The 15,757-nt window shown below is 34.8% G+C and overlaps 1 protein-coding gene across 1 annotated transcript; it reads left to right on the plus strand.

The window, feature by feature from the left end:
• The first annotated feature begins 3,139 nt into the window (after nt 1-3,139).
• Nucleotides 3,140-12,209, plus strand: LOC129260281 (sia-alpha-2,3-Gal-beta-1,4-GlcNAc-R:alpha 2,8-sialyltransferase-like). Its single transcript, XM_054898292.2, has 6 exons — nt 3,140-4,477; nt 6,106-6,253; nt 6,665-6,777; nt 7,148-7,237; nt 8,384-8,625; nt 9,332-12,209. Exons 1-6 carry the CDS (start codon nt 4,008-4,010, stop codon nt 9,565-9,567), a joined length of 1,299 nt encoding a protein of 432 aa, XP_054754267.2. The 5' UTR covers nt 3,140-4,007; the 3' UTR covers nt 9,568-12,209.
• The last annotated feature ends 3,548 nt before the right edge of the window (nt 12,210-15,757 follow it).

Here is a 15,757-nt window from a genome sequence, read left to right on the forward strand (position 1 = left end):
ACGATGTCGTGAATTTCGTCGTGAATATTCAAATTGACGACGAAATTCACGACGAAATTGGCGACGTCGTGAATTTCGTTGCCAATTTCGTCGTGAATATTCGCGATTTGGTTTATTTGCGATGTCCCTTCAGGGCCACCATAGGTATGAGCTGTAAAGGAAAAAAACAGAAAGTAAAAGGAAAGGGGAAGAATACAGAAAATGCCGGATGGTTTTCAATTCAATACTGGAAGAGGAAGACACGATTTTGATAAAAATGGATGAGACAGGTGAGGTTCGGGAGAGACAGGAGGAAACTGTAATGGAAGTGAGTAGTCCAAAGGTAAAATAGGCCAGGGGCGCGGAGTTTCCAAAGCAGGAGGGGAGATTTTTGTTCAAAAACATTCGACAAGCAAAAAGGTTGCACTCCCGAATGATGTTGATTTATATCATGAAGAATTTGACGTGCAAAAACCAAACAAACAACATACACACCCTCCTTCACTTGCGTATGCAAAACAATTTTCACTAACAAAATGATTTTTTTTTTTGGCTCTCAACGGGAGCGGGCACGGGTCGGATGTGCCCTTACATGGATCCGCTACTGACATAGACCTGTGTTTTAATTATCAAGCAATGTGTGATAATAACTGTAGACAATAAAATCAAATTATTGGTATAAAGCAAAGTTTAATAAGGAATCAGATATTAAACCAATTATATTTCCTGGTGATTTGTTACAATCTTGGCCATTTGTTTTATCTGCTAGTGCTGTTGACGAATGAAATGAACTGACACTCTATTTATCTTTTGACAAATTTATGACAAAATTCACTAATGAAACAACACCCAACTGAGTGGGCGATGCTAAGTTCCAATCACTTTTAGAAGAATCTTGCATATATTTGGCCTACATCAAGAAATGTCAAGCGATACCGCCTTGAATTTTCTGGTCATTAAATGCTTTACGAGAAAATTCCTCTTGAACGTCTCCATCAAAAGAGGTCGAAATGTCATCAGATGGCGTCCGCAATGGAGATGCATTATTCCTCTGATTAGACAAGTTGATTCCCAAATGAGCTCAGTTTATTAAGATTGAAGGGATGTCGTTAATGTGTTTCAATCTCAAGTTGTTTCTAAACAAAATAGAGATTGTCTACTCTGGGGAACAGCGGTCTAGTCCGAACATGGTTACATGGCATTTCTCACTCTATAATAATAACTGTAATATGCGATCATTATCGATATGGGAGTGTTAAATTAGGGGAGCATTTCATGAAAGGACTTGTCGGATGATTTATTTCACAAAGTGTATGTCTTATCCACCATAACAATTGTGCTTCTCGGCCAATTAAAATCAAGAAAAGTTTTCAGATCTGACAAGCTTGTCGGGCGAAAAAATGTTAATTTCTCCTGACCTGTTGGAGATTGCGATGTAGGGAAATCTCCCATGTAACCATTGATTGGATTGTCAAAAAAAATTTGAGAACACACACCTCCCACACACACACATTAAAACGAGAGCACAATAAAACATCAATTGATAACTTGAAAGAAATAATAGCATATAGAGGTGACTTGAGAGGAACCCTAGAACGAACTTGGGGGAGATTGTTGTCTGCATTAGAAGTCATGGTCACTGAACAAATTTGATGCATTAAAAAGGAGAGATGGTGAATGTTCGAAGAGAAATCTTACTGTGATGCGACAGATCTATGCGAAATTATGTTTGCATTGTCTTTTATGCCGCTGCATCATGCACCTAATTAGTGATTACTGATGGTTTCTGCCTGAAGTAAAGAAAATTGTTGTTGAATTATGGAATAATGAACTTCTTGTCTACATCACTTAATATTCATGACAGAGAAATATCGTTCGTTTCTCACGTAGGGCAGATTTGGGCTTGCAAATGCTTAACAACGGCATTAGACTTCAACACAAGCCATATCATATTGCATAGTTATGAATTTCTCCCCCCCCCCTACAAAAAAATATGTGGCGACCTCCATACCCGCAATGAACAACTATGCTCAATCGCTATTTCCTAGCTTTTCATTATACTTCTTAAAATAATCGTACGAAATTAGTATTCAGTTATATCTGTTATAACCTCTCTATGTTATTTCACGATGAGGAAACACAAAAGAAAAACAACATTAATGATTTTTCTATATTGAAATCGCCTCTAACTTCATCACTGGAGTAGGGTGGACCTGATTTACTGACCACTTCAAAGAATAAACATGTATATAATTATACTAATGTTATGATGTGACAGGATATAGGGCAATATAATGTTTATGAGGCACGGGAATCACCTACGACTTGATAAAAAAAAATTACCCATGTTTAATATAATACACTAATAGACCAACAGAGTTCTGGCAACGACCCAACGTTGGTTAAAGGCCAAGTCCAGCATGGCAACAAGTGGATATCAAGAAGAAAAAAGTACAACAAAGAATAACTTTGAAACTTCCATTAAATAAAATGAAGAAAGTTACTACTCTTTAAATTTTAACAAAACAGAAATACACAAATGAATGAAACGACGTTTAAGAGTATAGGTCGTAAAAAAATTAAACCCATTTGAAATTGTGCATTATGCAAAATCATTGAATATTTCATTCCATTTCCATCCCGCTTTTAAGAGTTGGCTCCGCGCCCGATTTTCACCGCGTATTCCAATTGTTCAAACCCAAATTCATCCAAACTTAGTTTGACGAGACTAGAAGGTCCATTAGTTCAATTTGACATGTTCCAGAAATGACAATATCGGGATCAAAAGCCTAATTACTTTTTGGAAGATATGCACCGAGAATGCAAAAAGTAATCAAAACGGTTATACAAAATACATGGCGGGTTTACCATTTGCTTGAAATTTTCCCTATATAAAAACAAAATGACAGCCGACATTTGTGATTTTCGTCTGAGCGAAATTATTATATAGTCACATGATTATGATCCCGGATTAGCCTGGTCTTATAACCGAAAGTCCCGGAAGGTGAACTTCTTAATTTTAATTATTTCATGTGTAGAGTAACGTGCCCTTTGGAGCACACGATTTTTAAGATTAATCATTAACTCGTAGACTAACAGCTCCCGACGGACTTTATATTCTCTTTGTTTGTATGTAGGCCTGAAATGTAAACAGAATCCCATACACGTTTGCAAACGACCACCATCACTATACATGTATTCATACTTCTAAAACGTAACATAATAATAGGCAATTTTGAAAAGCATGATATCGGTAGCTTTAAATAATTAATGTCCTGTAATTTTTGACGTGCAACGTACACCTTTGTCTTCCTGAGTCTGCCATGCTGGAGGAAATTTATTATGATATTGAGCCATGCAAGCTGAAATATTGTCTATCTATTACTGATGTGGAACGTGCAGACGCCATTTTGTTAGCGGGAACAGTGAACTTTGAAATATTGAACTGTGAAGACTGGATCATAAAAAGGAATTTGAGTCGTTATGGCTGAAGCATTTTGTCTCAGACGGACCCCTTAATGTAGTCCATTATCCCTGAATGCCTGATATTTGATTGAGGATACATTATGCAGGTTTTAAGATTAAATTGGGAGTGACTTTACACTATCCACCCATTGCAAATTCAATTAGTGTTCCTTTGCGAGATATGTTTCCATTAGTCTTTGCAATGCCAGCTCGTTTTATGAGTGAAAGCTTGAAAACAGAAATCGCATACGGAATGTGTTATACGAAGATATAGGTATTGATGAATACAAAAAGTGAGTAGTAGACCTATTAGGCGCATCTTATAAAAACCATTATAGGTCAATGTTTATGAGTACATTTTTAAAAATCGATATGATAGACTTATAAAGGCAAATCAGTCTCAGAAATGTATGTCATCTTCTCGAGTGGAATGGCTTGTACACAGGGTGGACGAATATTATTATGAGCAGGTTTGACACAAAGTAAGAACAACATTCATTAAGGCGATTAGGATGATTCTGTACAAAGGACACCAGTGTGTGATATAGTGCGCAGTATATAGAATGACACGCAATAAAATGGATCCGAAGAAATTCTGGGTCTTGATCATTGTGCTTGTGGTATGCACCCTCACCCTCCTCCTCCACAAGAGTGCTAAAGTGATGGAAAATGGTCCAATTCTTGTCCACCTCGAGCCATCAGAACATCTTGCCAACATGTTCGGAGACACCCGGTTACTCGATAACCCGGACACGCATAACTTGCCTAAACCACAAGGATTCGAAAAAGAGGATCATCGTTCTACTGCTGATTCCAAAGAAAATGAAGAAGATCTACTTACGTATGTACTTCACGGATCATCAACGGCAAAAGATGTTTCACAATCGGAGGGCAACGATACCGTCAATGACGACAGTTCTATTGCTGATATCTGGAGAGAGGAGGAGGAGGACGATGGGATATGGAGAATCTTCGAGGAGGAGTACAGGAAAATTGATTGGAAACGGAACAAGGATGGCTTCAACCAATGGAGGTGATAACCGAAATAATTTGTTGATCATTATCAACACTAGAAATAGTTTAGTAGTAGTAGTAGTAGTAGTAGTTGTAGTAGTAGAAGTAGCAGCAGCAGTAGTAGTATTAGTAGTAGTAGTAGTAGTAGTAGTAGTAGTAGTAGTAGTAGTAGTAGTAGTAGTATATAGCAGTAGCTGTAATAGTAGTAGTAGTAGTAGTAGTAGTAGTATATAGCAGTAGCTGTAATAGTAGTAGTAGTACCGTAGTAGTGGTAATAGTAGTAGTAGTAGTAGCAGTAGTAGTGGTAGTATATAGCAGAAGCTGTAATAGTAGTAGTAGTAGTAGTAGTGGTGAAGTAGTGCTGGTAGTATAGTAGTAGTAGTATATAGCAGTAGCTGTAATAGTAGTAGTAGTAGTAGTATATAGCAGTAGCTGTAATAGTAGTAGTAGTAGTAGTAGTAGTAGTAGTAGTAGTAGTAGTAGTAGTAGTAGTAGTAGTAGTAGTAGTAGTGGTGTAGTAGTGCTGGTAGTATAGTAGTAGTAGTATATAGCAGTAGCTGTAATAGTAGTAGTAGTAGTAGTAGTGTAGTAGTGCTAGTAGTATCGTAGTAGTAGTATATAGCAGTAGCTGTAATAGTAGTAGTAGTAGTAGTAGTAGTAGTAGTAGTAGTAGTAGTAGTAGTAGTGGTGTAGTAGTGCTGGTAGTATAGTAGTAGTAGTATATAGCAGTAGCTGTAATAATAATAGTAGTAGTAGTAGTAGTAGTAGTAGTAGTAGTAGTAATAGTAGTAGTAGTGTAGTAGTGCTAGTATTATCGTAGTAGTAGTAGTAGTAGTAGTAGTAGTAGTACTGTAGTAGTAGTAGTAGTAGTAGTAGTAGTACCGTAGTAGTAGTAATAGTAGTAGTAGTAGTAGTAGTAGTAATATCAATAGTAGTAGTTTTACTGTAGTAGTGTTAATAGTAGTAGTAATAGTAGTATAGTACAGTAGTAGTAGCAGTTATGGTAATAGTATAGTGGAAGTAGTCGTAGAAGTAGTAGTAGTAGTAGTAGTAGTAGTAGTAGTAGTAGTAGTAGTAGAAGTAGTAGTAGTAGTAGTAGTAGTAGTAGTAGTAGTAGTAGTAGTAGTAGTAGTAAAAGTAGTAGTAGTAGTAGTAGTAGTAGTAGTAGTAGTAGTAGTAGTAGTAGTAGTAGAAGTAGTAGTAGTAGTAGTAGTAGTAGTAGTAGTAGTAGTAGTAGTAGTAGTAGTAGTAGTAGTAGTAGTAGTAGTAGTGTATTAGTAGTGTATTAGTAGTCAAAATCCTGCTGAAGTGAAAGATGATCAGATCACAGGATCTCAGATCCCATCGTGTCTACAACAAGTTCTTGGATCGTACACGTAGGACCTATACATGATGAGATCCGAGATCTTGACATCTGATCATCTCTGCTAAAGGATGTAAGCCTAGACATGATATCTGGGATCTCGATCTCATCATCTCTAAATGTCACCAAGATCTCAATATTATGATAAATATAATTTGGACAACCCAATATAATTATATCAGCATCTGCGTGGCACTTCTAAGTGTCCATACTAACTTCCTTAAAATAAGAGTTTAAAGAAACATGTTGATTTCATTCACGCTATCTGTTTTTTTTTTATGCAGGACGGAGCTGTCGATGTATGGTGTGGACTCTCGCAATGGCTTCCTGATAACCCAGGAATCTGTGGAGGTCAAACAAGTTCTTCCGTTCTACCTTAGTACCCAACATACTTATACCGTCAGTGAATACTTCCTGTCTCTTATTCCAAAGGTATGTTTTGTCGTAGGGGTCTTTAATCATCATCATTTTAGTTCATCAAAAAGTAATTGAAATGGGAAGTATGTCAATGCAGATTGGAGCTCATGATAATGTTCACATTCAGATACAACTTGGGAGAGTACTCGGATGTATTATAAAGGAGAACAGTGATGAACAAACAAGTCCTTAAGAACCGAACCACCTGACACGATTAAAAAAAAAATATTTGATCAGTGGGGATAGCCCATCATATTCATGAAGTACACTTCTCAGATTGGATACGCTCACCAATTCGGTGGATTATAATTGGCATGTACATGTAGATCACCGTACATGCAGGATTGATTATTCCTTAAAAAAGTGAAATAAAACACTCGCCAAATGTTTTTTTTAAATATTTCATTAAATTATTCATTAATCTAGTCATCCCCTTACAGCGAGAAAAGTTTGGGAAGGTGTGCTGTGGTCGGTAATAGCGGCAACCTCAAAAACAGCGGATGCGGGCGAGAAATCGATGCAGCCGATTATGTATTCAGGTATGTTACTTGTTTGCTTTATTTTAAATATAGTCTTTCTATAAATGTCATGCAGTGGTTTTGAGAAAGAGGCCAATCTGTAATGGTTGCCTCTGAAATAAAGATGTGGGTGAAAAGATTTGTTATCCTACATATTATTTTGTAAAATGAATAAGGTTCATTTGCCCACAGATTGGCCTCGTCGAATCTGGCGATCAATGTCGCATTATTGAAATTGAATGCGTTGTTTGTACTGTGGTATAAGTCATGTGCCATTTCGAAGAGTGTGATAAGCTTTCATCTTAAAATATGATTTTTTAATATATTTAGAGTGTTGAGAGCGAAGCCCTCTTACCATGCTTATATTTTTATTAATTATTTTCCCTTTCAGGTGCAACGTCCCACCCCTTGTTGAATACGAAAATGACGTCGGTTTGAAGACGAATCTCACATCAATGAACCCAAGCATGCTAGACACAAAGTATGACAATTTTACCAAAATGCACTTTTGAGGGGGGGGGGACTAGCGTACCTATGGGGGGGCAGGGGGGGTACTCTGCCCCCCCTGACGAGCCACAACCCATACAAAATACATATCACTGCCCCCCTGACGAGCTTGAAAGACCTTTTATGCCCCCCCTGACGAGCTTGAAGACCTTTTTTTTTTTTTTTTTTTTTTTTTTTTGCTTGTCAATTTTTTTTCTGGTACAATAACGTTTATTTTTTATTGAAGGCCTTTTTTTTTTTTTTTTTTTTTTTTGCTTGTAAATTTTTTTGGCGGCCGATTTTGCCCCCCCTGTGGAAAATCCTAGGTACGCCACTAGGGGGGGGGGGGCATAAGACGCTGGTTTCAAATTAAAAGGGCAAAAATAAAGCATAGAGAATTTGATAATAAATTAAATTGTGAGCAGATTTAGTCTAAAAGCTGGAGAGAGTAAATGAATGTTAAAGTTATCTCAAAGAAGCTTAGCTGTTGTTTATGTCCATTACAAACGTTTTAGGTATACTTATTCATTTTATTATATTTGTTGTTGGTATCGATATCAATTAGTCAGTATATCTGCGCACTTTGAAACCTCCGCTCAAAGCGCCATAAAAATAGTATCAATCAATAACACCACAACTATCACTAATGTTAGTATTTTCTTCAATGCTATCATTCAGTGGCGTGCAGATGGGGGGGGGGTTCACGACCAAGAAAAAATGAGAAAAGGAAAGAGGGAAGAGTGAAATGTAATATTTTTATGGATATATGTCAAAATTAAAAAAAATGATTTTTGTGATAATTAAAAAATATATATATTTGCTCTCTCGCAACTTTTTTAAATAAATTTCATGCGATACGCCATATGTAGCCCCCTCAATTTTTTTGGCTCATTATGCCGCTGCTATCATTATCATCATAATCTATTATTGTTAATATTATATTATTAATATCATCATTATTACAATTACTATTAATATTATCAGCATCATCATCTTCATCATTCTTTGTTTGGTGAAGGGCATATAATGGACGTTTCAAACACTTTGTTAAACTGTTACAAAATAAGTTATCCGTCACCGTGATTATAAAGAATCAAAACGTACTTTCGTTCACCAACTAACACTCTCCCATTTCTACCAGGGAATACGGGACTATATCGATAACCCGTGAGATCGACTACCCGTATAACATGGTCCTGGAACCCTACAGTGGTGTCATCCTCCTCCCGTGCTTCAGCCACTTCTTCTACCTTCGAAAGTGCCTAAAAGCAATCAAGCAGTACTACCTGAAGAAAGCTAATATGACTTTCCTTCATCCAGACAACTTCATAACCATATGGGAGTACTGGAAAGATCGGCAACTGACCAATCTGCCTTCAACAGGTGCGTAGAATCGTAGCGTCGCCTTAGGCGGCATCAAGAGGGAGGGGGAAGGCATGGGGTCGTATGTAATACAAGTAATTTGCCAATTTCCACACAATTTTGGTACCAAGTATATAAGAGTACGGGTAGGATTATGGAAAGTCATTTGAAAGCATTCTACAAGCATAATGGTGAAAGAGCCGATAGTTCATCCACGCTATATATGACGCATCTTTCTCATGATTGCATATAATCATCTTATTATTATTATTATTTATTTATTCAGCAAAGAAAATAACAAAAACTATACATTTCAGTAAGATAAGAAATATCAAGCACTGGAACGCCAGGGACAGAAAACGATAACTAAATTACTGTGGCATAAAGCCTTCTGCCCCAATTCCACTAATTGATTTACAATATATATTAATAAGTATACAATAATAAAGTACTAATAATGTAAAGGGGTTTAACAATTAACATGCCACATGAGTGATCGAAAACAATATGTGATATAGATAATATAAAAACTATATGGGCGAAAGAAAAGTAATAACTTATCTTTAATCTTTAGTATGAAGTTCTGTAAAATAATAAAAGTACATATATGTAAAACATCTTTATCACAGTTTATTCAAAATTTCACATACTTTGTTTTAGGCCTATATTAATTTGATGATTGCTCAAATTCAAGTGATCGAATTTTAACGTATTGATAACATTGCAGGATTTTACCTCATAAATGTGGCGGCCACACTTTGTGACAGCGTGGATGTGTTTGGTTTTTGGCCCTTCGACAAGACTTCATTGCGATCAGGTGTCACCGAGCACGTTATGTATCATTATTACGAGGAAGGAAAATGGCGCCCCATACACGACATGTACGGAGAATTTGGACAGCTATTCGAACTCCATCGGGGCGGTGTTCTGAAGATGCATCTCGGAAATTGCACCTCAAGTTGACGAACAATATCTCATGAGATTATACCGAAGGCAATCTTTTCAGTTTTAAGTGACAATGCAGATCTGGAGATATTTTCCACACATTGTGACTTCCCTTCCGTCTTGCATGCATGATTACAAGATCAGGTATGTCATCTAATGGTGTCACTGATTAATTGTCTGATTGTGCACTTATTCAGAATTCCTTTCCCAGGTACCTTGATACCTACTTATCGGCGATAATATCACCATTATACCTCTTCGTTTCGGAAAGATTTTACAGGTTTTCGATCACAGCCCTGTAACACATAAAGCTCACGATTGATCATGGAGCTGATTTCTAAGTTTAATCATACACAACAACGAAAGCAATCAATCGTAAAAATCAGCCCAAGATCTTATTGTAAAGCATTATATCCATGATATTACAGGGCTCTGCTCTGTACAGCTTTAATAGACAAAACACGTTACTATTCAAAGGTCAACGCCCTGATATTTTTAATTTGTATGAGATGATGAGACTATCACTTTTCGTGAAGATAAATGAAAATGAAAAAAAAAATGCTTTAAGATACAAAGCTTAAGTAAAATGAACGGATAATACATTTGATATCAGTAAGTATAATATGTATGCGAGGGGCGTTTTTTGTTTTTAAAAATCCATCATGCCATTTTCTGTATATATTTAAAAAAGGCATATTCCCATGAATTTGCATTATTTTTTTTTCAATTTAATTTCAACTTATTTACCATCTTTAAAAATAAGTGTACATACAAATCTGACATGAAATACAAATACATATTGTTTAGAAATGGAGGGATACCCTTGATAAGCACAGTGCTTGTAAGCAGGGTACCAACATCCACTAAACATTTTAGGTTAACATTATAAATTATACATTATAACATTATAATACAAATTATACATTAAAAATACATATGTAATAATAAACACACACACACGCATAATGTATACACATAAATTAGAGAGAGAGAAACAGAGAGAGAGGGGAGACAGTGAAGGTGGAAGAGGTAGAAAGGAAAGAGTCATGATAAATACCATTTACAATTAAAGAAAAGAGAATGAGAATTTAACATCGTATAGATAATACATTGTAACTCAGCATGAATTCATTTTAGAAAAGTACAGTCTTTTTAAAGAGAGTTTGAATTTGGAAAGTGTTGAACTTTGTTGAGTAATGTGGTCAAGGCTATTCCACAATTTGATATATTGCACACGGAATGAATTTAAGACCATGGAAGAGGAAACCTTGGGTTGATAAAATAATTTACATTGACGCGTGTTATAATCATATACTGTTGAGTTAAGAGTAAACATATTATCAAATATCTTTGGCAAAATTCCAGATTTGTATTTATACATGAAAATAAGGGAATCCATAGAAATGAGATCAGATAAAGGTAAAATATTAATTTTGATGAACAATGGCATACTTGGACATTTATATGGAGATGATGAAATAAGTCTTATTGATTTTTTCTGGACTATTGATTTAGATAGATGACTTTTGAAAGTATGACCCCAAACTGAGTTGCAGTATGTTAGGTGAGGCAAGATTAGGCTATGATACAAAGTAATAAGTATGTTTTTAGGCAATATGAATTTAAGTTTTGAAATGATTCCTATAGACCTCGAAACTTTATTACACACATTATTAATATGTGGTTTCCAAGAGAGGTATTCATTAACTGTAATACCTAAAAATTGAATATTTTCTACACGTGATATATCATGACCACCGATAGTAAGATTTGAGAGGTCACTTGGAACCCTCCTGTTCCTTGTTCTGAAAATAATAAATTTAGTTTTATCAAAATTCAAAGAAAGTTCCCCAGAGCTATCTACCCTCTTCATTCATTTCTTTCACAACATATTTAAATACAAAGAGTTGCCAAAGCTGTTGTACATGTATAATGTCTCACATTTATATATACATATATATATATATATTTGAGAGAGAGAGAGAGATAGTTTGGGTGGGGTTGGGTGTGTGTGTGGGTGATTTGCATATGTATATGGTATGTTCACACTCCAAACACAAACTGGTAAGGTGGAACTTAAACTATGTAATACGTCTAATCCTTTTTTTTTCCTCGTCAGAAATGGATGTGTTCTTGTAAAATATGACGAGAAAATAGTATTTTAAAAATAGGTAAAATAACGGTTGCCCCTGCTGACTTATTCATTTAGTCATATTTCACTATTTTTGTTAAAAGTATATAGAATGTTTGAAGGAGAGAGATGGCATAAGGAAATTCAAGGTGATACAAGGGGATTTTTAATCAATCTTTGTTTGTATTTTTATCATGTTTTTTATATTGTACGATTTGAATTTGAATGTGGAAATAAATGAATTGAAAAAAAAATTGAATTGAATAAAGTAACGATGCAATATTCAAATAAATGGTTTTTTAATTTTATTGCATGCTTTTTATCATATAATGCGCTTATAAGTGTACACTTATTCTCTTATAGTTTAAATTCAATCCGCTGAAATAACGTGATCGGTATTGTATAGCTAATGCAATTCATTAGACCATTTTGATTTGTGATTCTTATAACGATGTTATTTGAGAGTAAACATTTAAAGAAAGAGTGTGGATGTTGAAATGAGTAATATGTCAAAAGAACTAATTTAATGAAATAATTTGCTTTGTGATTCTTGTGTCGTATTTGAATGGTGTGTGTCTGTGTGTGTATGTGCGTGATTTATTTTTAAAAAAATATGGATTGTATTTTAGTTAACACATTTTATGAAATAGTTTGATTTGTGATATAAACATTGTACTTGAGGTAGTGCAGTTCATCGAAATATATTGATAGGTGAGTCCCATAATATTTGAGTGAATGCAAAATGAACATTACAAAAAAGTATGTTTGTGTGGGTGTGAATGAACTATCGAAAGAATATTCATAAGTTCATTTTATTTGTCTTCCAACTTTGAGTTTGAATACATGACAAACATACAAGTGTGTATGAAACAATGAGCAGAGTACATGGTAAAACATACAGGTATACATAAAACAGAGTATGCAGAAAACATTGTTTTTAAATACATTATACACCTTAAGACAGAAAAGAAATAATTTTAAAGGAAGACGAGGAGACCTAAGTGAAGCAATGCTTGTAAATTAAGGTTCCTCATTACGAATTCAAAGAACATTGGATAAACAACACAGAAATGGCAATATAATATAGGACCTAATATGATAACTAAAGAGAGAGGCGGGAAGAGAAGAGGGGCACATTTTATGTACAAAAGGGACAAAAAAGGGTACATGAGGACAGAGACCAGCCAGGCCCGGGAAAGGGGGGGGGTGAAACGTATTGATAATTTAGCATTAACTGATAAATAACACACGAAAAATAGGCTTTACAAATCACTTCCATAGTTACTCAGTAAATAAGATTTCAATTCTCGTTTAAACACTGTAGAACTGACAGCATGTGTAATGTCAGGGTCAAGTGCATTCCAAAACCTGGGTCCAGTGCAAACTAGAGTGCCCAAAGTGAACTTATGTAAGTGCATGATTACACAGTATGAACAGTAAACAAGACATTTATTCCTATCAAGGAAACATTTGTTTTATTGGGTTTTTTTTTCTTTAACTTTAATGAGCATACATTGTTAATTGTGCGGTTCTGAACCGCGAGCTGTAACAGCGTACGTGTAAACGCAGTGCAAGATCAAGATAAACCAAAAGCCGATTCGTAACCCAAGCACAAGATTTTTAAAAGAACCATACTGCCCTCGTCTAAAGACTCGGGCCATTATGATTTTGTTACGGGCGACATATTTGATGTTCCCCTCAAGGCCAGTCAATATGATATAAATATTGTGTGAAATACTGAAATGACACTAACATTATCCCCCTACTTATATTATTTTGAGGATGTGATATCAAACGTATAGACTTAAATTTTAAATCTGTACACACTTAAAATGTTGAACAACATACTGTCCACTGTGTTGGGTGTTAAAAACTATATATATTCTGGGCAATATTTATCCAATTGAGCAAATTTATTACCCAATTATTAGTATTTATTACCCAATTTGGACAGATTTTGACCAATAATTGTGTGGACAGTATGTTGCCCAGTGATGCTTAAAAATTTGGCATTTTTTCGCCTAACCTTTTCAAGAGTGCAATCTCTTGCTCTACATGTACACATTCATGTTACTATTTTTTCTGATTATACACTTTCAAAGTAAACTGCACTTCACATTCAGCAGATTAATCAAATGAAATTGAATTAAATAGAAAAACATTGGTGGTGGTTAAATCAAGATTCAGGTAGCATTTAATATGATAAATTTATTATGCAAGGAAACAACTTTGCATCATCAGCATTGTTCATAACATCAATAAAATGACTGTCGATTGGAAGAAGAATATCACGTGTTTGAATACAAAGTTCAATCTGCTCCGGTAAAAAGCAATGAATCCAATAAACTTGGGAGGCACCAGGAGTGTCATTTACGACAGACACGATCGTTTTAAAGAACGGATCCTATCATAATTATTATTAAAATAAAGGTCAAGTCCACCCCAGGATAATGCTGATTTGAATAAATAGAGAAAAATCAAACTAGTATAGTGCTAAAAATTTCATCAAAATCGGATGTAAAATAAAAAAGTTATGACATTTTAAAGTTTCGCTTATTTTTCACAAAATAGTGATATGCACAACCAGGTGAGTCAGTCGATGATGTCCATCACTCACTATTTCTTTTGTTCTTTATTGTTTGAATTGTACACTATTTCATTTTTTACAGATTTGACAATAAGGACCAACTTGACTGAACCATATAGTATTAAACAATGCTAATTTCACATGTTCAGGGAGGAATTAATTGTTGTATCACTTGACAATGAGGAGAATATTAGAATATTTCATAGTTCATATAATAAAATACAAAAGAAATAGTGAGTGGATGACGTCATCAGTCTCCTCATTTGCATACTATAGCAAGGATGTGCATATAACTGTTTTGTGAAATTAAGCGAAACTTTAAAATGTCATAATTTTTTTTTTATTTTACATCCGATTTTGATGAAATTTTCAGTGTTATGCTTGTTGGATTTTTCTCTTCTCATTCAAATCAACTTTTGTTGGGGTGGACTTGTCCTTTAAAGTCGAAAGAAAAAAAGAAGCAAATTCATTGCTCGACCTTTGGGGCTGACTAGAATACAAGCTTACATGCATACATCATTAGTGAAGCATAGTCAATTTCATTTTTGGCCCACATGCCTAAATCCCCTAAGTTCAATTAGTGATAGTTACCATGGCAACGGTATCAAATTTAACATCTGTAGGGTGAAAGCGATTCGGGTTGCTTTTCATGAGCATTTGAACAAATATTTGAACAAATAATTTAACATATCAGGAGTAGTGGCTTTCATCTTTAAATTCAATACATGATACTCACATAATAAATGAGATTAGAAAATTTTAAATGTTGTCGTACAGCCTACAGCAAATTAATTAAAAGTTAGACTTTCTTAATCTGTACAGATGTCAATTAGCCCGCGTACAACATGCGTTATCGATTCCGGATATTTTTTACCGATCTTAATCATGCCGGTTATATTTTCGTACAACATGCGTTATCGATTCCGGATATTTTTTACCGATCTTAATCATGCCGGTTATATTTTCCATTGTATTTAAATGCATATCATTTAAATTTCATTTATGTATATTTACCGTAATGACAATAGTATGTAAGAAATCTCACTTTTTTGTTCTAATTTATAATTTAAAATAATGGAAACATTCACTAAAATATATTTCTTATATATTTCCCTTTAAGTACACTTTTAACTAATTTAACTGTTTTCGTGCGGTACAGCATGTACAGTAAGTGGACGAATTATCAATACGTAATAATATCAATGAGCAACAAAATTTGATATTTAATATCCCCTATATAATTATAAGTGGTTGATCCCATACTGAATACACGGAATCTAGAGCTTGTTTATGTGAGCATGTTACACATTTTGTCACGAAAAGCAAAGGTGACACTAAAACCTGTACAACACTTAAAACAAAATTAACACATATTAAAATCACAAAGCTCTGGGTATTTATCATGTGCTCAGCTTGCCTGTGTCACCGACCATTTGAAAAATAACCACTTCCGACTTTTCAGTGTCGAAATTTCTTTCTAAGAAGCTGAA

Source organism: Lytechinus pictus, chromosome 5, assembly GCF_037042905.1.
Source record: "Lytechinus pictus isolate F3 Inbred chromosome 5, Lp3.0, whole genome shotgun sequence".
NCBI lineage: Eukaryota > Metazoa > Echinodermata > Echinoidea > Temnopleuroida > Toxopneustidae > Lytechinus > Lytechinus pictus.

Bases quoted from the DNA above. Each gene is read 5' to 3' on its own strand.
- LOC129260281 (XM_054898292.2), top strand. From the start codon at position 4,008: ATGACACGCAATAAAATGGATCCGAAGAAATTCTGGGTCTTGATCATT. The intron at 6,254-6,664 runs GTATGTTTTGTC...TCATTAATCTAG, and splicing joins TCCTGTCTCTTATTCCAAAG to TCATCCCCTTACAGCGAGAA. The intron at 7,238-8,383 runs GTATGACAATTT...CATTTCTACCAG, and splicing joins CCAAGCATGCTAGACACAAA to GGAATACGGGACTATATCGA.